General features: G+C 43.0%; 9 protein-coding genes across 9 annotated transcripts; 4 read left to right on the forward strand and 5 right to left on the reverse strand.

Moving 5' to 3' along the window:
* Window positions 1-467: 467 nt before the first annotated feature.
* L203_104380 (uncharacterized protein) lies at window positions 468-3,435 on the forward strand (the record flags this gene model as incomplete). The annotated part of the gene is made up of 8 exons (XM_066213767.1): window positions 468-1,739; window positions 1,785-1,973; window positions 2,024-2,159; window positions 2,216-2,592; window positions 2,652-2,738; window positions 2,801-2,930; window positions 2,985-3,151; window positions 3,238-3,435. 8 exons carry the CDS (start codon window positions 468-470, stop codon window positions 3,433-3,435), a joined length of 2,556 nt encoding a protein of 851 aa, XP_066069864.1.
* Window positions 3,436-4,950: 1,515 nt separating this feature from the next.
* On the reverse strand, window positions 4,951-5,406 carry L203_104381 (uncharacterized protein; the record flags this gene model as incomplete). Its single annotated transcript, XM_066213768.1, has 1 exon — window positions 4,951-5,406. One exon carries the CDS (start codon window positions 5,404-5,406, stop codon window positions 4,951-4,953), a length of 456 nt encoding a protein of 151 aa, XP_066069865.1.
* A 205-nt stretch (window positions 5,407-5,611) lies between these two features.
* Window positions 5,612-6,721, forward strand: L203_104382 (uncharacterized protein; the record flags this gene model as incomplete). The annotated part of the gene is made up of 6 exons (XM_066213769.1): window positions 5,612-5,713; window positions 5,796-5,891; window positions 5,938-6,046; window positions 6,097-6,390; window positions 6,453-6,579; window positions 6,655-6,721. 6 exons carry the CDS (start codon window positions 5,612-5,614, stop codon window positions 6,719-6,721), a joined length of 795 nt encoding a protein of 264 aa, XP_066069866.1.
* A 368-nt stretch (window positions 6,722-7,089) lies between these two features.
* L203_104383 (uncharacterized protein) lies at window positions 7,090-9,141 on the reverse strand (the record flags this gene model as incomplete). The annotated part of the gene is made up of 7 exons (XM_066213770.1): window positions 7,090-7,294; window positions 7,354-7,503; window positions 7,554-7,869; window positions 7,933-8,035; window positions 8,085-8,521; window positions 8,581-8,787; window positions 8,862-9,141. 7 exons carry the CDS (start codon window positions 9,139-9,141, stop codon window positions 7,090-7,092), a joined length of 1,698 nt encoding a protein of 565 aa, XP_066069867.1.
* Window positions 9,142-9,537: 396 nt separating this feature from the next.
* L203_104384 (uncharacterized protein) lies at window positions 9,538-12,563 on the reverse strand (the record flags this gene model as incomplete). Its single annotated transcript, XM_066213771.1, has 11 exons — window positions 9,538-9,867; window positions 9,910-10,119; window positions 10,170-10,265; window positions 10,316-10,584; window positions 10,631-10,770; window positions 10,825-10,921; window positions 10,978-11,385; window positions 11,433-11,775; window positions 11,829-11,989; window positions 12,037-12,384; window positions 12,437-12,563. 11 exons carry the CDS (start codon window positions 12,561-12,563, stop codon window positions 9,538-9,540), a joined length of 2,529 nt encoding a protein of 842 aa, XP_066069868.1.
* A 1,290-nt stretch (window positions 12,564-13,853) lies between these two features.
* Window positions 13,854-14,881, forward strand: L203_104385 (ADP,ATP carrier protein; the record flags this gene model as incomplete). Its single annotated transcript, XM_066213772.1, has 4 exons — window positions 13,854-13,939; window positions 13,984-14,212; window positions 14,261-14,492; window positions 14,544-14,881. 4 exons carry the CDS (start codon window positions 13,854-13,856, stop codon window positions 14,879-14,881), a joined length of 885 nt encoding a protein of 294 aa, XP_066069869.1.
* A 923-nt stretch (window positions 14,882-15,804) lies between these two features.
* Window positions 15,805-18,377, forward strand: L203_104386 (uncharacterized protein; the record flags this gene model as incomplete). Its single annotated transcript, XM_066213773.1, has 6 exons — window positions 15,805-16,199; window positions 16,249-16,378; window positions 16,438-16,523; window positions 16,574-16,679; window positions 16,737-18,262; window positions 18,320-18,377. 6 exons carry the CDS (start codon window positions 15,805-15,807, stop codon window positions 18,375-18,377), a joined length of 2,301 nt encoding a protein of 766 aa, XP_066069870.1.
* Window positions 18,378-18,585: 208 nt separating this feature from the next.
* On the reverse strand, window positions 18,586-19,299 carry L203_104387 (uncharacterized protein; the record flags this gene model as incomplete). Its single annotated transcript, XM_066213774.1, has 1 exon — window positions 18,586-19,299. One exon carries the CDS (start codon window positions 19,297-19,299, stop codon window positions 18,586-18,588), a length of 714 nt encoding a protein of 237 aa, XP_066069871.1.
* Window positions 19,300-20,466: 1,167 nt separating this feature from the next.
* Window positions 20,467-22,414, reverse strand: L203_104388 (diphthamide biosynthesis protein 2; the record flags this gene model as incomplete). The annotated part of the gene is made up of 8 exons (XM_066213775.1): window positions 20,467-20,837; window positions 20,905-21,016; window positions 21,062-21,373; window positions 21,426-21,652; window positions 21,713-21,864; window positions 21,915-21,992; window positions 22,051-22,172; window positions 22,220-22,414. 8 exons carry the CDS (start codon window positions 22,412-22,414, stop codon window positions 20,467-20,469), a joined length of 1,569 nt encoding a protein of 522 aa, XP_066069872.1.
* Between the last annotated feature and the right edge of the window lie 25 nt (window positions 22,415-22,439).

Here is a 22,439-nt window from a genome sequence, read left to right on the forward strand (position 1 = left end):
GATTGTGAATTGATTTTATGTAACCGATATGGCAAGCAATCTCAGGTTCTTATTATACAACAATGAGTGATTACTACAACAACAAAAAAATCATTCGAATATATACATCATGATAATGGCAAAAAGCAAAGGGGAACCCCGACATCAGAAGGCGGTAGTGTGGTGCCAGCGACATCGTGCGGTACATTCAGCAAGCTGAAGAGGTAACCGCGGGCGCAGAAAAACTTCGCGAGAAGAAAACCCCGTAGGGTTGTAACGCTTCTCACAGCGTTAAGAACAGATACTACACATGATCTTAGCCAAAAGAGGCCAGAGAGGATGCTGAAAGGGTACGTACAGGAGGCTATACAACTACCACTTTGGCGGAAATGAAAGACGGAGATTAGGTTATCTCCGTCAATCATCAACAACATCTTCAAAACAACAACACTTTCATGATTATTACGACAGCCATAGACATGATAAAGATGCCGCGTGAAGCTCAAGATTCTTCTTCTCAAAATTCTTCTCCCGTTTCTGCGACGATCATGGTCTCTCCACAGCATGCAGCAAGCTCGTCACCGATATTATCAACACCAAAAAAGCCAGTCTCTCGCAAGACTTATACCTCTGCTAGTAAGGCGAGAACACCGATGGGAACCGTAGGGTCAAACAAATCGACCGGGAAAAGGACACCAACAAAAGCTGCGAGTGAGGCTTCAAAGTCGGTGAAGAAAGCGACGCCAAAGAAGAGGACACCAGTCAAGGCATTGATAGGCCAGGGTATATCGACTCCCAAGCAGCCAGTGGTCGAACTCACAACAGGAAAGAGACGGCCTCCTCCCAAGAGCGCCAGGCGCGAAGACAGGCTTTCTCCTACTCCAAATAAAAAGGATGGTGTGGACATGGAGATGCGAGCTTCGCTCACGGCTACAGCCCAGCGAGGCGTGACGACACCCACGAAGCAAAAGACCAAGCCAGCCGAGACGCCATTAAGCTCGCTTTCTGCTCGCGCGAAACCTAGAGGTACACCTACACTGGGGGCGAGTTTACGTGCTCTCCCTTCTCCCCGAAACCTTACACCCGGCAACTATACCCCTAGTAATCCAACACCTCTGTCCAAGGGCGCTAAGCGAGCAAGAGTTTCTGCATCAATTTCGAAAGCTCTCACCTTTGAGGATGATATTGAAGACGACGACAGACCGAGTAAAAGGGAGAAAACCACCGACATTTCTCGTGAAATGTTTCTAAGAAATGAAGCTCAAAGGAAACAGAAGGAAGCACGGAATTTTAACCCAGAGAATCTAGATCCCAATGCCCCTAGATTGACTCGTAGCGGTAGGACTCTAGGCGATGTCTTTCGAGACGACGATGCTGTCGATACGGAAGCTTTAGATAATTACGGATCATCGGTTGATGAGCCGCAGCCTAATCCATTTGAGGAAACGCCATTAATACCTGACATACCCATTACTGAACAGTTGGCATTCCCTCCTGTTTCCCTTTCCGCCAACACAGAGTCGAGCAAAGCAGCATCACCAGGGATCAAGCATATTATTTCTGCGAAAGCCAAAGCAGATCTACGTCTTATGCTAGACATCCTCACTTCAAGAGGCAATATGGATCATCCGAGACCCATGGTTGGGGAAGAGGATAATGATACACTCAAGGGGGTTTTGAGCCTTGTAAAGGGTACGGTGGAGCGAGGAGAGGGAAACTCTTGCTTGATTGTTGGTCCAAGAGGATCAGGCAAGACTCATGTAAACATCTTTATCCATAGCGCGAAACCAGCTGACTTAATATAGACTGTGAACCGAGCCTTATCTCTCTTACCTGTAGAAAAGGATAGGGAGCCCATCATCGTTCGTCTTTCTGGTCTTGCTCAGACAAATGACAGACTTGCCATCCGCGAGATGGGTCGCCAAATATCCTTGGCCGAGGGGTGTGCCTACGATGCTACTGAAGATGGGGAAGGAGTAGAGAGTGTTGACGAAGTATGTAGAGTCCCGACCATACTTACAGTGCCAAACTGACTCATCTAAAGGAGTATGCGCCGACCACCTTGCCAAGTCATTTGTTGGCACTTTTGACCGCACCATCGGCGCGCGCAGTCATTGTTGTTATTGAAGAGTTTGACTTGTTTACAGAACACGCCAGGCAAACGCTTCTCTATTGTCTATGTAAGCATCTCAATGATTCCAACTAAGTACTTGAAACTGATGCAAACTGTTCAAAGTTGATGTCGTACAGAGTGTTAAGACTGGCCCAACTGAGTCCACACCTCGAGGTATAGCAGTCATAGGCGTTACCACTCGTACGGACACCCTTCTTCTTCTCGAAAAAAGGGTCAAATCCCGATTTTCTCATCGAGTGTGGAGAGTAACATCTCCATTGGCTCCTGTGTCCAAGGATGAAGAAGAAGGTCAAGGAATCGTCGCATGGAAAGAAGTCGTAAGATGGGCGCTTGTCCCGTACAAGTATGGATTTGAGCCAACTTCTTTGCATTGTACTGCGTCTGAGGTCAGTCAGATGGAGGTTGAGAAGAAAGAGGCAACTGTAGATGGAGATGGAGAAACTTGGGAATGGCGTGACGAATGGGATCGATGTGTAGACGTATGTGTTGTCTGTTTCGTTATCAGCTTTAAAAGTTGTTTACCACACTGTCGGTTTAGTTACTGCTTAACAATCCTCGGATTATCGGACGGATGGAACGTCTCGTCAGTCTCACCACCGATGTTCGTATTCTATATCGACCTTTTGTAAGCACCTCCGCATATTTTCCTCCTCTATACAGTTTCTTAATTATTACTTGGTGATTTAGATACAACCCTTGACTGACGTTCTAAATGAACAAAGTTCAACCAATTGTTTAACACACGAACAATTGGCGAATAGTATACTGGCTCAGGTTGAAGGTGCTGGCTGGGGGCTACAGACGTCCAAGCTACTTGGTAAGCTTTTCCGGCTCTTGCATCTAGCTTTACCTGATGTTGAGTCATAAAAAGGTTTACCTCACCCAGCTCTTGGAATACTTATTATTGCCAAACACTTGGCATATGCTGGGAGAGAAGAATTCAACTTTGCCATGGTGGAAGAAGAGTACTTGAAGTTCTCGAGGCAACGCTTGGTTGGAAGCGGTAAGACCAGATGGCCAGTTTCCTTATTACGTTCAGTAAGTTGTTTTATCTAAAAACACCGTTTTATTCATTTTCTTTTGAGTTTTGAATATGGCATGATTCAAGGATTGACATCTGTCAGGGATATGATCACCTCATTCGACTCTCTCTCCTCATTCCTACTCCCTCCACAGGCGCAGGCCGCCAACACCCACAGTTTTCAAAAGTCCGATGTGCATTCAGCCCAAATGAGATTATTGAATGGTTTAAAGGTCCTGGCAAGAATGTTTTGGGAACTGAATTAACGAACTGGGGTCGAACTATCGGTGGACACGCTTGATTTGCTCAAAGAAGGTGTCTACATATGCTGTCTAGGTTGTGCCAGTACAAGGCAATTTAGGTTTGTAATTTATGACATTTTTGAAGACATTTTTGATACCCATTCGTTATTCTTACTACTATTTACAGAATTACTCTATATGCATTGAATCTAGTATCTCAACTTTAACTTACTGCTCGTCGTTTCAGGATATGCATTGTTTGTCGAAGATTTTGAATTGAAAAAACCAAAGAACTAAGCTCATTTACCTGATTGCCAACCTAACCAGCGTCGTGGAGAGATTATCCAAATTCTGAAAATTGACAATGTCGGACCTGTCGTCAGCTTTTGAATTGCCAGGTTCAAAGCAGTCACTGATAATGGACGTCGAGAGCAATGGTCAGTCGCCATTTCTACCCTCAGCTCAATCTACTGTCAAAGCAATGACATTCCTATTCAGAGCCAATGGTAATGACATTGTTTTAATATAAGATGTCTGGGATGAGGGTGAGATGCTGGCTCACAATTCCATCTAGTAGAGATACCATATCTTGAGTGTTGTGAAATGTTCTCATACATCAAAGTCTTTTGAAGCCTTTCTAATTAATATTTGATATATACTGCGTGGATGCCAATATCTACAATACGTTTCATCATCTTCCGCTTCAGCTTTTGATTATCGTTCAAGCAATGACAAGTTGAAAATGTTTGTAGCCGACCGTAATACTGAAGTTCAGGAAGCCTTTGTGCAGACGGCAATAGGAATATATCTTTGACCAATAGCTTTTTGATAGACTTGCTAGCGAATGAGAAGAGAAAAGAGATCCAAATGGTAAGGCTTGATTGATAATGCTGCAAGTAGGTTTTCAAGTATATAGAAGCATATTGAAAAGTGCAATTCGAGAGCCGGTGTCTAGGATTTATCGGATTGACAAAGGCTGAATGCGGAGATTGTTGTCAGAACCTTGGAATTATTGCATGGAATATAGGCAATAAATAATAATGCAACGTAGATTGCATTATTGTGACCTTTTGGTACAGAGCGTGGATATTAATTATTGGTAATATTCATGACAAGTATCCAAGCTAAAAGTATCCTACGGTTTTGTCTATATATATATCCATTTCCTTATCCTCTTGTGTTCTTCGTTGGCGGACTTATCGATGGTCTTTACCAGTGACAGTGTAGAGTGCTGAGGCACTTACAAAGAGTGCCATAGCTAATAAACGATGTAAATTTTTCGTACCAGGAGCTGAGTATTTACCCAATGTTGTGTATCCTTATACAAGTAGGAGCTGACAGGGGCAGATTTCATGGTCAACTGAATTGCGAGCCAATAGTCTGAGACACGACGAGGACTGTTTTCAACGTATAACAAGGTGCACTTGTCATATTCGTCGACTCTCAACAAATTCCGTCTTTGCTTCAGCGATATCGACCGAAGCCCAAAAGAGGGATCGTCTTTAAGACCAAAACGAAAGATTAGCCAGTAGGAAACCAAGGACACACAAAACGTACCGAGATATCAATCTCTTCTATGAGGACCTCTTGAACATTCCAAGACCTTCAATCCCTTCCCCTCTGGCCCCAATGACGCTACCACTCTCATCTCTCCAGATACAGATTTCATCCTCAGGGATTCCAAAATACCCCGAAAATGTCTTCCTTGCGCTTTCCTCTATAGCCAAAGTCTCCAGTAATCTTCTACCCATTCCCAGAGGTGCCAAAGCGAATGCATGATTTGGCGGTGGAAAGTTTACGACATCCTCTAGGAATATTCTGGACAGGAAAGAAAACTGCAAGACGTATTCCCTTTTTCCAACTATTAAGTCGCCAGATTCATCCCTCAAGACTGCCAAATCTTCAGGAGACACTTTGAAGAACTGTGAGAAAGACTTTTTAGCCGCTTCATATGTGGTGAGTGCTTGAAGAAGACGGCGAGAAGTGGCAAGGGGAGTAAGAGTATAGGCAATTTGTGGATGAGCGGGCATGTTGTGATGCTGATGCAAAAGTTAAGTTATAATAGAATAACAGCAAGTATACGAAAAATAGAGAAAAAGAGTCAGCTCAGAAAAGAACCCAAAAAAGGATAACGATGATATCACCACTTTTGTCATTTATTTCCTCTTGATCTGTTTTGCTCTATCCATTCTATTTTGTTTTTATTTTGACAACATCAAAAGACAAACAACAGAGATGCCTGTTACTTCACCAGAGCCTGAATCTTCAGAACAAGCTCTTGAACGCTTCGTGGCCAGGCAACTCGAGGGTTTAAGTCTTTCTGCTCACCAAGATGATGTACGTTTTACATTGATGTTGTGACTACAGATCATGTCGTGTAATGATTCGGCGATTGACTCACGATGTTATTCCATTATAGGTTGTAATGATTGCACGCTTTGTTGAAGAGGAAGGCATCGAGCCGGAAGAAAAAATTGAAGGGATAAAAAGCATGCTAGATGACATTGTGGATAGTGTGAGTTCATGCCCATAGGTCGCTCATCGCTGAGTTATAAGAGAAGAACGCGATCCCTAAAGAATACATAGATGGGATACTCTCGAAGATTGTTGACGAACAAAAACGATTAAAGCAACTTGATCTTGAACGCCAAGCTGCCAAAGAAGAAGCAAGTATGTGTTTGTATTTCTCTCCATTCTATAGCTGATCGTCTCATTGAAAGCATGCGAACCTCCCGCCGAAAAGGATAAACAAACCTCAAAAGACATCTTAGCAACTTTGACTTCAGAAGAATTAGCAGCTGTTAAACGCCAAACACTTCTTCGCCAATATGGCTATGTTGACGCTGATGAAAATGAGCTCAATTCGCTTTTTGTTGTGAGCAGAGGTGATGCGCCTCCTAGAGGGAGCAAAAAAGTAGAGGATGAGAAAAAACATCAAGCAGAGGAAAGGAAAAAGTTGATAGAAGAAGCCTTGAAGCGGGATGGTAAGAGAAAGCAGAAGAAGAATGAAGAGGGTGTGTCTCCTCGTTTGCCTTTTATCACTATTTCCATATCACTGATTTTATCATCTTAATAGTAGACCTGCTGGCACCAAACCTAAACAAGGAGAAGGCACATCATGTTATGGCAATGCAGCGAGAGGCACAAAAAATGGCAAGTCAACAAAAGAAAGACCGTGATAGAGCAGCTTTAGAAAAACAACGGTATGTATCGTCTGTCACGCTTTAGTGAGGAGCGTTGCGCTCAGCTTGCGAGGTTACTGATTTGCAACAATATAGGGCGGATCAAGCAAGAGCTAAGGCTGAAAAGCAGAAAAAGGCCGCAAAACAGGAACGTCGAGCATAGTTGTCTCCATTCAAGATTTTTATTCATCCTCCGAGCCACACATCTTTGCATTAGGTCGCTACATTATCAACTCTCGTCAACTCGTAAAGCGCATGCCATCTATTTCGTGCAAAACATCATTTATCATGAATACTAAGAATCATTTAGAGCCAACTCTATGTTGTACAAACATATATACAAGTGATGCAATGCTAATGACAAACGTTTGCTATCGAAGCAAAATGTAGAAATGATGATTTGTTGGCTAAGAAACGTCTTTTTATATGCTGCTTTTTCCTTTTTTAAACACGAAAACTAATCGATAATCAGATCGCTTCACATGAACGTGAATGCGAAGTGGTCGCCTGTCTATGAATCTTCTCTCCGAATCATGGAGGGACCGGGAACCTTTTCAGCTCAGCTTCAAGCGTCTGCCCATCAATACCTGTCGACTGGGATTGTAGCGGTGGTGATGGAGCAACTGGAGTAGTCTTAGGCGATGGCTTTTCAATATGTTTGGCGACCTCGTTCAAATCTTCTCTAAGTGGCTGTTGAGCTAATCTTCTAAACCTTATGAGTTCGCTCGCGATCTCCCTTTTCTTACCATCAGCGAGATTTCTGTTATACGCAGTACTGTTCAAAGAGAAACTCACGCGACCTGTGCCCGAATTTGTTTATTTTCCATTTCTGCTTTTTCAAGCTCACTGCGCAAGCCTTCAATCTTTGTTTCAAACAAGCTTGTAAGATCTTGAGACTTTTTCTTTGACTCGAAGACAAGTTCTTGGAACTTCTCTCTTTCGTCTCTGTACAAGGTTTGAGCTTGGATAGTGCGAGCAAAATAGAAAGCACATACGAATGAGATTTCACAAGTATGGCTAGATTCTTATGTGTCTGTATAACTTTCTCTCTTCGTTGCATTTCCCTCTCTTCACTCCTTTTTACTTCACTCTTTACAGCCTTTATCTCTCTCGTCCAAACATCTCGCAAACTCTTGACGCTTTCTTTCAGTGCTATACATTCCCTCTCAGCTCTGAGTTTTGTGTGTTCTGCCTCTGTAAGTTGAGAAGTCATGGAAGAAAGTTGCGACTTGGTGTTAGATTCAAGGGATTTTTGAGTCATTTGAAGAGAGGAGAGTGAGTGTTCAGCGATGCGGGCTCGTTGCAGAGTTTCTGTTTGTTGTAGTTAGCGCAAGCCACGGACTTTACGTGAAGTCATAGAAAAGCGCAACCAACCTTGTAGCAACCTCTCCTTCCGGGCAATGACATTGTTGAGCCCTTCATTTTCCACCCTCATTCTTTCTTTTGTCTCTTTGAGATCTTCGTTTTGCCGAGTTAGCTACATGACTATTATAAGCGAAACGTTGGCAAACGAAAAGGTGCCATACCTGTTCAATACGCCTTCGACTTGCTCGTGATTCTGAAAAAACCTTTTCAAGTTGAGCACGCAAATCTAATTTTTCTGCTTGAAGGCTGTCAATCACTTTGCCGCTTGCTTTTCTTCCTCCAGGTGTGCCTGGAGTACTGGGACTTCTTAAGGACCCATAATTGTCCATTACAGTGCCACCAGGTGTATTAGGTCTTGAAAACTCAAAGCAGCTCGGCGACTTTAACGACCGATTATCGTTGATAGACGACGCGGAAGGAGAAGGTGGAAATGATGATGAGGGATGCAACGCAGTATGGTGAGCTACTACTGCTTGCGGAATACGGGTACGTCCATCTTTAAGAGTTTGTAGGGAGCGAGCTTTAAGATCGTATGAGCCATTAGAATGAGGAAGGCCTCTTGATGATGAACGAGATTCAGTTCTGTTACTTGTTGAGGCTAATCGTACTTGAGCTGAACTTGCCATTTCAATATTGATGATGCGGACAAAAACATACGGTCATGATCAAGTGGCGGATATCTACCAATATTATTATCTTCTTCCTCAATTAAAACAGTCTTGAAGGGCACTATTGGCGAACTGTATGGTATACTAGGAGATCCTCCTGAAGTCTGATTTGATGAGGTATTTTCCACTTCAGATAGCCTCTTGCGTGTCGACTCGAGAGTTAATTTCAAATGAATCACATGTGCTTTCAGTTGAGCTTGATGTTGGTTTGTCAAAAGACCAGTTATCAGCATCGCACTCAAAAACAGGCCATTATCCTATTTAACTTACCTGTATCTTCACCAATTTCACTCATACTTATACTTCCTCTTGTGCTACTATTCCTGCTTCTTCGCTCACTGGTTATACCCCCTATGACACTTCCGTCTATCAGGCTGAGTCTCCTTCCTCCCACGCCAACAGCTGGACTGAATTTGCCTATCCCATTGGCAGGCAGGCTTTGTAACGGCGACGGTGATGCTGGGCGATTATTGAGAGGTCTATCTGAGATAAAAGACGGAATATTCTTGTTGATAGCCACTGGTATCTTTGAATGGATAGCGTCTCCCATATTAATTAAGTATATAAATTTAACAGTCTTGTTGAAGTTGGAATAAAAAGACCTTTATGCTTACAAGACAAGTGTAAATGTCACGTGACCTGACCGGCAGTTGTATGTTGACAAAGTCAAAGAGCGACTAATGATGAAATGTTTACATTTTTATAATAGATAGGAGAGCAAGCAAAAGGAAGCCAAAGACCCAAAGATGGTGTGAATAAGACTGAAGTAAGAGGCAGCAAGAATAAATAGAAAAATCCGTTGTAGGTAGGACAAGTTGTTCAGCATCAGACTTTGACCATCTCTTACGATTAAAGCAAGCCAGGCTCATGCGTTTGTTGTGTGCTTGCAACATGATACAAGAACAACTATGATCACTGATGATGTCAAATGGTCCGCTCCCAAAAATCATATTCCAGTGGCTCTACCCAACACCTTCTTCGCAATATTAAGCCCTTCTCTAACAACTTCGCATTCTCTTTCGCCCACACCTTCTTCCCAGTTGTTATTGCCCATCTTCTTGTCCAAAATCCAGAGCCAGCCACCAGCGAGCTCAGTGTTGGAAAGACATTTTGTAAATTCGATAACCACAATTTCATCGTCAAAATTGGAAGAAAATGTGAATGACTTGGGGAGAGAAAAGACAGGTGAAGGCGTTTGCAAAGAGATGAGTAGATGGATGATCGTGGTAATGAGGAACTTGCTTATGCCTTTTGATGAACTCATAAAATCAACCGCCTATTTTCATATGAGTTTTTACAATCTAGCTGCATAACATACCTTGAAAATAGTCAAGTCCAGTCCTCCCCTAGCAATAATATATCCCACAGCCTTGGCCACATTTCCAATCTTTTCCTTCTCTCCATTCTCTCCATTCTCGAGTTGACGCATGAAGTCCCAGAGTGCATATTGAAAAGTGAAACGATGGTCGTAGGAATTTTGGCAAAGGTTAGAAAGAATGAGAGTGTAATAAGGATTGTAATTTTTTTCCTGTAATCATCTTTAGTCCAGGATCTATAAGCCATAGGAAATTTATATACGAGACCACAGCAATGTAGTGCAATGCGCACAAACTCGCGCTGTTGTATGCTACTCAACTTGAGCATGTTCAATCTATTACAAGCATGCATGTAATCCTAAATTGGCTAGTTAGATGTGTTGTGTCCAATGGAAAAGGCAAACTTACTTCACTTGTCATGAGTACAGCAAACACACCTCGCCTCACATCAGTGTTTATGCCTTGCTTTCTTGCCATCTCCAATAATGCTTGATTGAAGTCTTCGTCTTCGACCTTATCCTGATCTTTTTTCATAGTCTCCTTATGAACATCCCGCTGTTCTCGCAATTCCACGAGTGGATTTCCAGACCATGCAGCACCTACAAGCCACCACTTGCCTCTCTTATCAGCATCCAAGAGGTCGTTTAAAGGAATTCGCAAGGGTTCATATGCGAGTACTATCAATGTCATTTGGACTAGCCTACCCCAAGAAAAAAAACTTACAACGTCTTTTACGTCCGAGTCCTGTAAGGTATTTCTTCATACGAGCAACAGCTTGGTTACCAGCTTCGCTCAACGTATTACTCTTGACTTTGCCATTTTTTACATTGGTTAAAGTCTCAATCATGAAACGCGCCCTTACTCTAAATGATGGGGAGATTAGCCTCGTTTATATATGAAATAGCTTGAGAACATACGTCATGCTCTGCTCTTTGCCTTTTGTCTTTTCTTGAACAAGATTAACTATATCTTTTAGACTTGCTGGATCATCTGTCCTTAATTGATCGCCAGAGCCTTATATCACCAAGATGAGTTGCAAAGGCCGAGACATGTGGTTTTCGGTAACTCACATCGTAAAATTTTCAACAAGCCTTCAACTTCTCTCTCGCCCATCACTCCATCGCCTTCCCCTCCAGCCTCCAAAAATTCGTGAATGAGATCGTAAATCAAACGAGAACCAATTACTTGAGCATTGTACAGTTCGGTAACAAGGGTTAATAGATTCAATCCTTCTTTACCAGCGTCCGGTGGCTCGTACAAATTTGCTTTGATATTGGTGGTCTTTTGGGTGTTATCTGGGGAGGATAGAGAAGTGTAGCGCACAATCAATGTATGAACAAAATGAGCACCAAACTCTATGCCCACAACACGGTGGAGTGCTCCGACAAGCGTGGCATAGAGGACCACAAAAGAGTCTAGAAGATTGGCTTTGTTAGCAATCATTTGAATCACCAAATCTGTGATGGTAGTTGTTACATCTGAATATTGTGTCAGCTCGAACATCGTAATAACAATAAGTACTTGCCGTGACGGCTGTAATCTCTGTATAAACATTCAATTTCGGTAATGATGCTTTCCAAATTTTGTTCACTCAGCCTGTTTAACAGACCTTGAGCCTTTCGCTCCAGCTTCAGCATCCCTTCAGCCTTTTGTTTGTTACACAAAGCTTTTTTTTCCAATGCTTTTGCGCGGAGATGAGGTGGAATATATTTGCTTGTCGCATCCTCGCCAATTAAAATCTGTGAAGCTTCAGGTGTCTGGTTGTCACCGGCATCTACCCCATCTACTTTAGAATGAGACGACGAGCTTGATTGAAAGCCAGTTTCGGATTGAACATCAAAGCCTCTAAACTCTTGGTCCTCTTTGAGCTAAGGGGTAAATGTTAACAAAAAAGGGAATGCCCAGTGAGGAGGTTACCAACGTCGACAATATGCTCATTGCTCTTTTTGTCTTCCTCCCCATCATCGCTAGCAACATCATCGTCTAAGACTGATGTTTCTTCTCCATCAGCATCACTATCCAATTCTCTCTTTGATCTCTTGAGATTATCTTTACCAAGTGTGTCGGTAAAGCTTAACAAATCTACATACCATCAGCCCACTTCTTATAACGGAATGGATGAAGATTACCCTCGAGCCCATCATCAAGGTCGAATCCCTCCTCTTTATCTTTACTTTTCTTCCTTTCCTTTTGTAGCATATATTCTAACCATTCAATCTCCCTGTCTTCAACATCGCCGTCATCCTCGAGGAGTTTTAGCTCCGGGAGTTTTTGTTTTCTCTCTTCTTTCTTGGGCTTTCTTTCCTCCATTTTATCAATCTTAATCCTCTTCACCGGTGGCTGTTCGTCATTTTGCAAATCGTCTTGGTTAGAATTCTCGTCTCTTGATAGATCATAAGATTGAGACGGCCTGCGCCTGTCATTCCGGGCAGCTTTCCGCTTTTCCTTTCTCGTAGTATCTCTCCTTCCTCTGCTACCTGAGGTCTTCATAAGGTTTTATGCAGTAATATGTAGTTGAGATTAACTTACCATACTTGGCATCAACCTGTTCCATCAAGACAGCTGGTAATTTTGGACCTCCATAACTCCCCTTTCCCTTCCCACCTCTTCTCTTGCCAGCGGTTTCTCCCCCCGAGAAGCTCTTCCTAAAAGACATTATGCTTTGCTCCTGGCCGTATTTGAAGAATGTTGGCTTTATCTATGTTTTTGAAGGATTTTGAACTTGAGTAGTGGCAAGGTGGAGGCAAGTACGGAGATTAAACAAAGTCCGTTTGGCCACTAACAGGGATTTTTGAGTGCATAATCCATCACTTCTTGTAGAAATCTATCAGTTTTGTATCATAAATTGCATGCAGTGTGTGTAATCGATACAGCAATATGTCTAGATATAGCTGACCAGGAGTTGTCTATTACATATAGAGTGAGCACTCTAATGTTTGTGATGGCGAGCTATGCATAAAGCTCAATAGTAAATGTCCACATTCAGCGCCATCTCCAGGTTTTGAATGTACTCTGCTCAATAAACCCGGATATGCCCAATTCCATCCACCTCTGTCTAGCTCCAACTCAAGGTGTGTCGCATAGATACGCCCCATCAGGTTTACGTGTCACTGCCGGCATTGATTTACGAGTCTACAGATTCTCTGCTGACAAGATTATGGGATGACTGTTGTTAACCGAGGACGAGAGACACGGTAATTTCATTTAAAATCGCTCGCTGCCAGTATATCTATCTCTTTTTATATGCGAATATTTCCATGGCGGCGTTGGATATTTTTCTTTAAATTTGAATGCGGGTTTTTGAATGACAAAGAAAACAACAACTTGGATATTGAAATTACAGCCATTTGAGTTTTACGTAAGGAAATATTTTGGACACATTTTATTACGTAAAGTACATCGTCAGCATCATGATCACGTTTACGGGTCATGAGCCCGAGAACGCCGAAGACGAAAAGCGCCACAGAAACAAAAACCGGAAATGCCGTATGTGCCACGCCCGTTTCTCCGTACTTTTCCGTCTGGTTGTATGGACCCTGAGCTGCTCTCTCCTCGCCTTCCTCCCTCCCTTTTTTAATTTTCATTTTATTCTTTCTTCTTTACATCTCCACTCTTTTCCTTCTCTGTGTACGAGGTAGAAACGAGGTTAACGAGGTTGGTTCTTTTCCTACACGATGTGGTTTTTGGTGAGGGCTTGCAATAAGATGGGCCGCGCATGTTACTATACTGTCAATCTCGTGAAAAAAAAGAAAAAAAAGTCGAAATTGTCGTGTGCTGCGTGTTGAGAGATGGACGACATCACTCGTGTCGTCGTATCTGGTCCCTGCATACTGGACATGTTGTGATTTAAAGAAACTTTTGTTTTTTTTGCTAACTTTATTTAGTCAAAATGTCTGAGATCCAAAAAAAGCCCAAGGATGCTAAGGCTTTCCTTACCGACTTCTTGATGGGCGGTGTTTCTGCTGCTGTCTCCAAGACTGCTGCTGCCCCCATTGAGCGTATCAAGCTCTTGGTCCAGAATCAGGATGAGATGTACGTATATGCCTTGTTTCAGGCGGTATACTGATTCCATCTAGGATCAAGCAGGGCCGTCTTTCTACCCCATACAAAGGTGTTGCCGATTGCTTTGCCAGAACTTACAAGGACGAGGGTCTTGCTTCTCTTTGGCGAGGAAACACCGCCAATGTTATCCGATACTTCCCTACTCAGGCTCTTAACTTTGCCTTTAAGGACTACTTCAAGTCTCTCTTTGGTTTTAAGAAGTCTGAGGGCTACTGGAAATGGTTTGCCGGGAACATTGCCTCTGTGCGTTTATACTGTTGTTAGAAGATTAATGGCTAACACGTCTTATAGGGTGGTGCTGCTGGTGCTTCTTCTCTTCTCTTTGTCTACTCTCTTGACTATGCCCGTACCCGTCTTGCCAACGATGCCAAGTCTGCCAAGAAAGGCGGTGAGCGTCAGTTCAACGGTTTAGTCGATGTCTACAAGAAGACTCTTGCTTCTGACGGTCTTGCTGGTCTTTACCGAGGTTTCGTCCCCTCTGTCGTTGGTATTATTGTCTACCGTGGTCTCTACTTTGGTCTTTGTAAGTTTTGTTGTTGCGTCTATTGTGTCTTGGTCACTCATTTGTGATTAGATGACTCAATCAAGCCTGTTGTCCTCGTTGGTCCTCTCGAGGGCAACTTCCTTGCTTCATTCCTGCTCGGTTGGACTGTCACCACTTCCGCTGGTCTCGCATCTTACCCTCTCGACACTATCCGTCGTCGTATGATGATGACCTCTGGTGGCACTGTCCACTACAAGTCTATGTTTGATGCCGGTTCTCAGATTGTTGCCAAGGAGGGTGTCAAGTCTCTCTTCAAGGGTGCCGGTGCCAACATTCTCCGTGGTGTTGCCGGTGCTGGTGTTTTGTCTCTTTACGACAAGGCCCAGGAGGTCATGTTTGGCAAGGTCTACTCTGGTGGCTCTGGATAAACATTTGGTTCTACCGAGAAAAACAAAATCCCTCTCCTACCTCGCATATACAGATTTCTACCCTGGCACCATATCCGTTCCTATCCATACACTCTACCGTACCTCGCTCCGTTTTGTCTTTGACCATTGTTTTCCTAGACTCCGATTGTGGTGGTGTTTTAGAGATGTGGGATGTATCGGCTATTGGCGATTTGCATTAAGCGATTTTGTTTGGCTTATCGTTTTACACTGGCTTTACTTTTGATGAGACAACTAACGCCTCGAATTCACTAAATTTACACTTTAGCTTTCAAATGTTTATAAATTAAGTCTTCTATGAGGCTGAAGTGTAAATTCATTTTGCTGTGGATCAAGATCAGGTGTCTGTTTGGATTAGTCGTAGAATCCTACAAGAGAAAGAATAGGACAATCTATTCAATGGTGGAAGAACAAGCCAAGTCTATGGTGACGGTTATGAATGATGCTAAACAACAATTTGGATTAACTTAAAGGCTGGAAAGCATCATAACTATTTATTCTTATATTCCTCCCTCAAGTTTGCCATAATACCTTCTGACTGCAGTTACACAATGTCTTCATCTTCAATAGAGCTCAACTGGAAAGAGTTGGTTTACGTTTGGCAATTGATTCATATAGTAGAGTGCTGTCGACTTGAACTTTTCTTTTTCGTGAATAGTATATAAAATTTCAACAGTGACAGAATGTATGGATGCGGAGAATGTTTCAATCTCCATTGCTCCACCGAATAGATTATGACAAGTGGAGGTTGAACATGTCATTTAGAAAAGACATTTATTTCATTTTCGTTTGTCTTTTCTTTCTTCTTTCTTCTAAACAAAACGAACAAAATCTTGCCGAATACCACCATGTTTCCATTATTATGAGTGATCTCTGCTATCAGTGTATCGCTTGCGGTAGAAGCTATGGATTCGTTAGCAGAAGGTCATAAAGGGCAAGATTCACCCTACACTTCGAGGCTTCCCTCCGTGCCAACGATTGATTCTTCAACCACTGTCGAGGGTGATGATTATGGATTTGAAAAGGATCTAGTTTTAAATGAAGAGCTAGAGCGAGTTTTGGATGAGGTAGAAAAGCAGCACGAAACAAGGCAAGAGGATGTAAAAGCAGAGAAAGGAATGCCAATCAGAACCGAAAGCGTCAAGGATATTGAAGATATGGTAGAAAAGTCGACTCTCAAAAACGAATTTAATGGAGAGCTAGATAATTCTCTTTCTCCTCTGCTCCGCTTCAGAAAAAGTGGTACACTGAGTGTATCTGACTTGGTGTCTCCCATTTGGTGCGAAGTTCAATATGACTAGTAGGTTCATATCTGATGTCCAACGCTGTAGCTCTACTGACAAATTCAGTCGTCTAAGGACCTTTCCTTCTTTGCCTATCGACCAGCGGCCGAATGCGATTACGGCAGCCACTGGGAAACAGATATCTGTTGACAAATTCAGAACCGAGAGTAAAGAGAAATTGATGAAGAGAGGAAATGCAAGCTGTTTCATATTCTATTCAGTCAGCATTGTGCTAATTTTGTATTTCGGCATCAGAAAATCCACAAGCGCTTAGAAAAGGAAATATATCCCAATGAAGTTACTGTCAATGCTATCACTAGAGAGGATGTTTGGGGACTAAGGTGAGCTATATTACGCATCTGTATTTGCAAACAATAATATGTAATCAAAGGCTTTTAAACATGTTTTCTTCGATCGAAGCGCTTTTGACTTTGGGGAAATGCAGAGAGTTTCAGGTAGTAGGTTTTATACACGGCATAATGGTTCTCGGTATCATCGTATGTCTTGATTTTCTGGCTTCTTTCTGTCTCTAATATTAAGTCCCAATACTGCAGGACGAGATCACAAGGGTACCAGTCTCTTCCAGTTCTGCTCCTGAACAGTCAGCCTCAGCCCAAATGTCTGTAAATGATCCACAACAAATGTCCCTCGGCTCTTTTTTCTCTCCTACACAGTTAAGTCCTGCGGAGTCACAGTCTTCAAAGGCTACCAAGCCACAGAGACAATCCCGCACACATAGAATTTTCATCTCTGACTCCAAAACCCGTGCTATCGATTTTGTACCAAGAGAAGAAGACAGTTTAACCGGGAGACTACAAATTATGATATATAAAGAGTTGCTCGATTCAATCTTACTCGCATCATGCGATCAAACTTGCTTAGGAGATCAGCCAAAAGAAAGTAGGGCAGACTCGTTCTCAATTCTTCCAAGCCAATTGACAGATACATTCACCTGGCCCAAACTGTTCAGTCACCTCTCTCTTTCTCTCTCGGAACCCTTTTCGGCCCAATTTCTGGAGGACAGCAAAACAGTAATTCAGAGTAACAGGTTGCGGCATAACGCAAATCAAGCTCGGTGTCTAGAAGATTATGTCCAAATTTGGCATAGATATGTGGCTGATATTGGACTTGGGGTTCCCACGTCCGCTAATGATCTTATTAAGGCATCAAGCAGCAAAAATACTAAAACAATGAGAAAGTTTAGAGACAGAAACGAAAAAGAGGAATGGAGTAACCTCGGTAGAACCGAAGACAAGCTCGAATTGATCTATCGTCGTGCCAGAGGCAGAATGAACAAGGGAGTGCAAACATCCTCAAAGCAGCACAAAAAAGTGAGAAGAGGTGGCCAGTTCAAAAAGTCAACTGTCGAGAAGAATGACCAAGAGGTAGATATACCAAGTACAGGGTATATGGTGGACAATGGGCAGCTTGATCAATTGAATACAGCTCTTCCAGCCCCCCAACGAAATGAAGCTAAAAGACTATCGGTGCTGGAAGTGGTCGAGAATTCGCTCATTTCGGAGGCTCCTGTGTCTTCTGCGCCTGAAGAACTGGCAACTGTGTCTCTTCAACAAAACCTGTCTTCGTCTTCGTCTTTGTCTTTGTCTTTTTCTTTTTCAGAACATGAGCATGATAAGATCCCAGTCTTCGTTCCAAAACACCCCAGGGCAGAAGGTGGAAGTGAGGAAGAAGACGGAAGCTCTGTTGCTAGTGACAGCGAATCTTCTACACAAGCCACTGGCATTGGAATGGATGAAGGAAAATCCAAAGATACCACTGCGGCGCCAAAAGATATCACTATGACATCTGCTGTCACTCGTGTGCCTTCACAACTCAACCCTTCTGCACCCACCACTAGCATACAGACAGAAGACAGGAAGGCTGTTGTGACTTTTGGCAACAAGCTACCTGCGGGAACAATCATAGGCCGATATACATTTCTCCATTCCCAGAGCCTCTTAGCTACTCATCTCCAGGATATACTGCAATTTTGGATGGGCAAAAGGCCACCAAGGGGCGTGGAAATCCATCAGGCGAGAAGATGTGGATGGTGTGAATTTGAAGAGGAATGTGAATGGCGGTGAGTTCTTCTATGTTTTTGGATCAACGAGCACCGTCATGGAACTGACAGCGTCAGGTTAATGAAGATAGATGAGCTTTGGAAAGCTAAGACAAATAGGAAGACCACCACTTAAGTGATGCCGATATTTGTTGTATTATTTGAATATACTTGTATGTTTATCTTATTATTCATCAAACTCTATTGGTATGTTGGCACAGACACATGTATGGAATGAAAAGGATTTCGATGGGATCCATGGCGAAATCCAGATCGAAATGCATATTGAAGTCTACAGTACAATTTATCATAATTTTAGCTTGGCGTCCTTATTCTTTAGACATCTAATAATCAATATACGTTCCTGTACATTCTCCACCCCAACAGTCCCAGTTCCATTCCATAGCATCTTGACCACTCGTATAGTCAAACCTTAGAATAGACTCTGTCCAAGAATTCCAAATAGTGGTTTTGCTAGTGAATTCACAGTAATATCCATAGAGTACTATTCCCCACACAACTAGGTTGAGTAGAAGAAGAATGAGAACCACCCAATCAGAATTCTTTTGTGGCCTTTCCCTCTCCCCCAAGCAGTGAACACAACGATATTGGGGCAAGAGATCGCCTTGCTCAGACTGAGGGCAGATACATACGGCATGATGAAATGATGGCGGAGGAGCCAAGAGGATTGTCGGGTCTGAAGAAGACGAAAGAAGCTTGTATATTGGAGGAGAGAAAGAGTCTGTATAAGACGGCGGAGGAGTGGCAGATTGTGCGGACGGGTGGCTAACTCCATGGTTGGGTATTATGGGGATGGAATGTAAGGAGCAAGGCGGGTTTTGTTTCACAATGTGATTCGAATAAACCGAATATGAATCCAACGCATCTTGAGGATTGAAAACGCAAAAACTCCTCGTACTGCTGTGAGGGATAGAGATAAGAGATGACCCTGGTGGAGACAAACATTGGAAAGGTTCACTTGGACTAGAGTTCATCTCATCGTGACTGATACGATTGTCGAGAGGTGGTGGGCGGACAGCTTGATGAGTAGTGATCATTTTGCCGGGACCCAAAGTTGGCTGGAAAAAAGACATCCTAAGATAATTGTAAGCATTCCGATACGAAATCAAGAGCCAGAAGAGCTTGCCTAAAAGATGAAAATAATAATGTTGGTGTTACAGCAGTTGTTTTAATTTTTGAGTGAGAGTTATAGACGTTAAAGGTCCGATGTTGTTGACGACTGCTGGCATATATGCTTTGCAATGGTGACAACAAAGCAACTTTGCTTTCATAGGAAGGTTAGTCACTGCCTAATTTTCGTCAAAAAGACAACAAAGGACTACCCAAGGCCAGATTCATGAAAAGAAAAAGGTATTCTAGAGTCACAATTGTCTAGAGAGACTATCCTTTCATGAATCTTCCATATCTGGGCAAACAATTATTGCAGTATACCTGTTGGATAGACCAGAGCTGTCCTTGGCTTGCTTCGTATCTGTCAGGATGACGGACAGGGAGAGGTCAGGAGAGTTGGGGAACATTGTGTATTTTGAGGGAGTGGTGTAGTTGAATGACCGCCGCAGAACTCTCAAAGATATAAGAAGGACTGATTGTTGATAGCTCCCCAGAGAATGAATTTAAATAGCTGTCTTCTATTCCAATCACACATTCCTCAGCCAAGTTACTTTCAGTCCCAAGTCCTTCAGTTCAAAGACCCAAAGCCCAACCCAAATACTGACACCTTCAAATGATACGATGTGCCGGCCGCTTTGGATGATTAAGTGCCAACAAGATGGTTTGGGCGCAGAAAGCTGCTTGCATGAGGCATATCCAAGCGAGTTGAGAGGATGATAAAGGTCGAATATGATGAGCTACTAGTTGGTCAGTGAATGATGCTATGTTTGTCCCTTCAAGTGAGTACGTTTGACGATAGCGACTATTAGCCTCAAGGGTCGCTCCTCTCGGAGTGTGGTAACAAATTCTTGAGTGAACTTGGGAAACCTGAGGATTCGATAGTACGATTTTGATCAGTATGTTGCACGTTGGTAAGCTCTCATCGGTAGGTAATGTAGAGATGTATTGGTCTGGTGTATGAGAATTGCAACAGAACCCGCAGTTATAATATGCAGATGTGAAAGGCAGTTCCGCACATTTAACGACGCTCATGTCTTTTCGGCACACCACTTATGCTCATTGAGGCGATATATTCGTTTTTGGTCATGATAGGTTCATTTCTCCTCTGTGTAGCCTCTTGCGACCCCTCTTCTTCCTTCTTCTAAGCAGCTAGGCTCATCCATTCCTACTCTTGCTTCCAGTCCTCTGAAATCTCTCGATGCCAGGAAACTTGAACCTGCACTTTCAAGCTTGGCCAAGGAGAGAATTTGGTTCCGCAATGTTAAATCACCTATACGGCCTTCCAAAGCTCCTTGGGATGACTGATGGGAGGGAAATGTTCTTCTGGTGCGCATTTGTCCAGAAATCAGAGAGAACTGAGGGGTATCATCATCATCATCACCTTTCTCTTGATAGCTATCCTCAGCCTTGGAGGACGTTCTTGAGGATTTGGACTCTTGCCACTCAGTAGCTCGCTGTTGAGCATCTTATGTGATTTGTATCATCAGCCAAAGCTAAATTACACAAATGTCCAGATTTGGTCTGCGACGTACCTCGTAGCACAGAGTCAAAGTCGAGAGTCCATTTCTCAGGAGCCCAAATATGGTCAGAACCTTGAAGAGCCAATTCGAGTTCCCATGGAGTGATAATGGGTCTCAAAAAGTCCTGATCAAATCAGCTCCTGTCTGTCGGCGAGCGATGCTTCATTACCTTAGAATCGACTACGCCTCCCTCTGCACATCCGATCAATACAAAACATTCAATTTCCGCGAAATTTGCCAGCTTTGCAGGATTGAGCCTCCCCACAGTCAATGTGTAACTTTTTTTCTTAGCTCTCTTCAGATCCTCCCTCAATCGCTTCAAGAGAAGCTGAGAGGATGAGAGGCCGATATTGGAAACAATTAAACCAAAGATATCTGCGGAAAGAGCTTGATGAAGAGCAAATAAGCGACGAGAGAGCAAACGAGATGTGGAACTATGTAAAGGAGATGTGGTTTGGGATACAGGTGAGTAGATGTACAACTTCATGATGTCAGCAGTAGCCAGTTATTGATTTAGAAAGAGATATACACACTGGATTGTTGGCATGAGTCATCTGGATATTCATACACGACCGGCCCTCCTCTCCAATGTACCACAATACACATTCATTCATTGGTATACTTTTGGGAGGGTCAATAGCTCGAAGAGTAGGAGTCTTACCTTTTTCTGAAGGTGAGGAGAGAGTGGTCGGAACCGTGTGGATTGAAGCAAAATTGATAGGCAGAGGGCAGGCTTTGGAAAATATCTCTTGAATGTCGTCTGCGTAGACAATAAGAACTCGCGATTACAAAGTCTGAATGCACAGAGGCATTAGCTTACTAGCAAGCCAGTCATAAGCAACATCCCAAACAACAATCACCCCTTTCTTCTTCTCTAAATCTTCGCTGCTAGTCTCAATCAAGCTCTGCTTCGCTCGCTCGACATCTAGCCTTTTGCGATGAAAGACGTAGTGTACGGGCAAAGAGCCCGTTCTGTACCCTATACGTTATTCATGATTCGATGTCCAAAAAAATAGGTATACGGTGTTAGACATGCGTGGCCATAATGGACGAGAAAGTCTGCTGGGAGATGAAGGCAGCTCAGAATATCCGGGCAACAACTATCATTTGGGTTGAGTTCCTTTTTCTCCTCAAGTAATGTATAAATACACGACTTACTTCCCATAGGTACTATCGGCCAAAACATATGCTTGCGCTCCCGTATGCGCAATACGAGTCTGGATGGCTCGATAAACCGATACTGAAGAAGAAAGTAGTTCGTCAGGAAACTGCAAGCCAACCTTGCAAAGCTTGTCAGATACCCAACTTATTATCCTCCAACACCTACTGTCTTGTAATTTCCTTCGATAATCCTTCTCACGCTTTCCTCTACTTCAAACGCTTCCTCAAGATTCAAGCCTTCTGTTGCATCTCCGAAGCTTGCAGTACTTGGCCCGACATATGAGCGTATATCAGAAGACGATGCTTCAGGCTCATAAGCAGTCATCGCATGTTCGTCAGGAGTCGAAAACATATCTGTCATTGGGATATATTAAGTGTTTGAAAAG

Source organism: Cryptococcus depauperatus, chromosome 5 (genome assembly GCF_001720195.1).
Source record: "Cryptococcus depauperatus CBS 7841 chromosome 5, complete sequence".
NCBI lineage: Eukaryota > Fungi > Basidiomycota > Tremellomycetes > Tremellales > Cryptococcaceae > Cryptococcus > Cryptococcus depauperatus.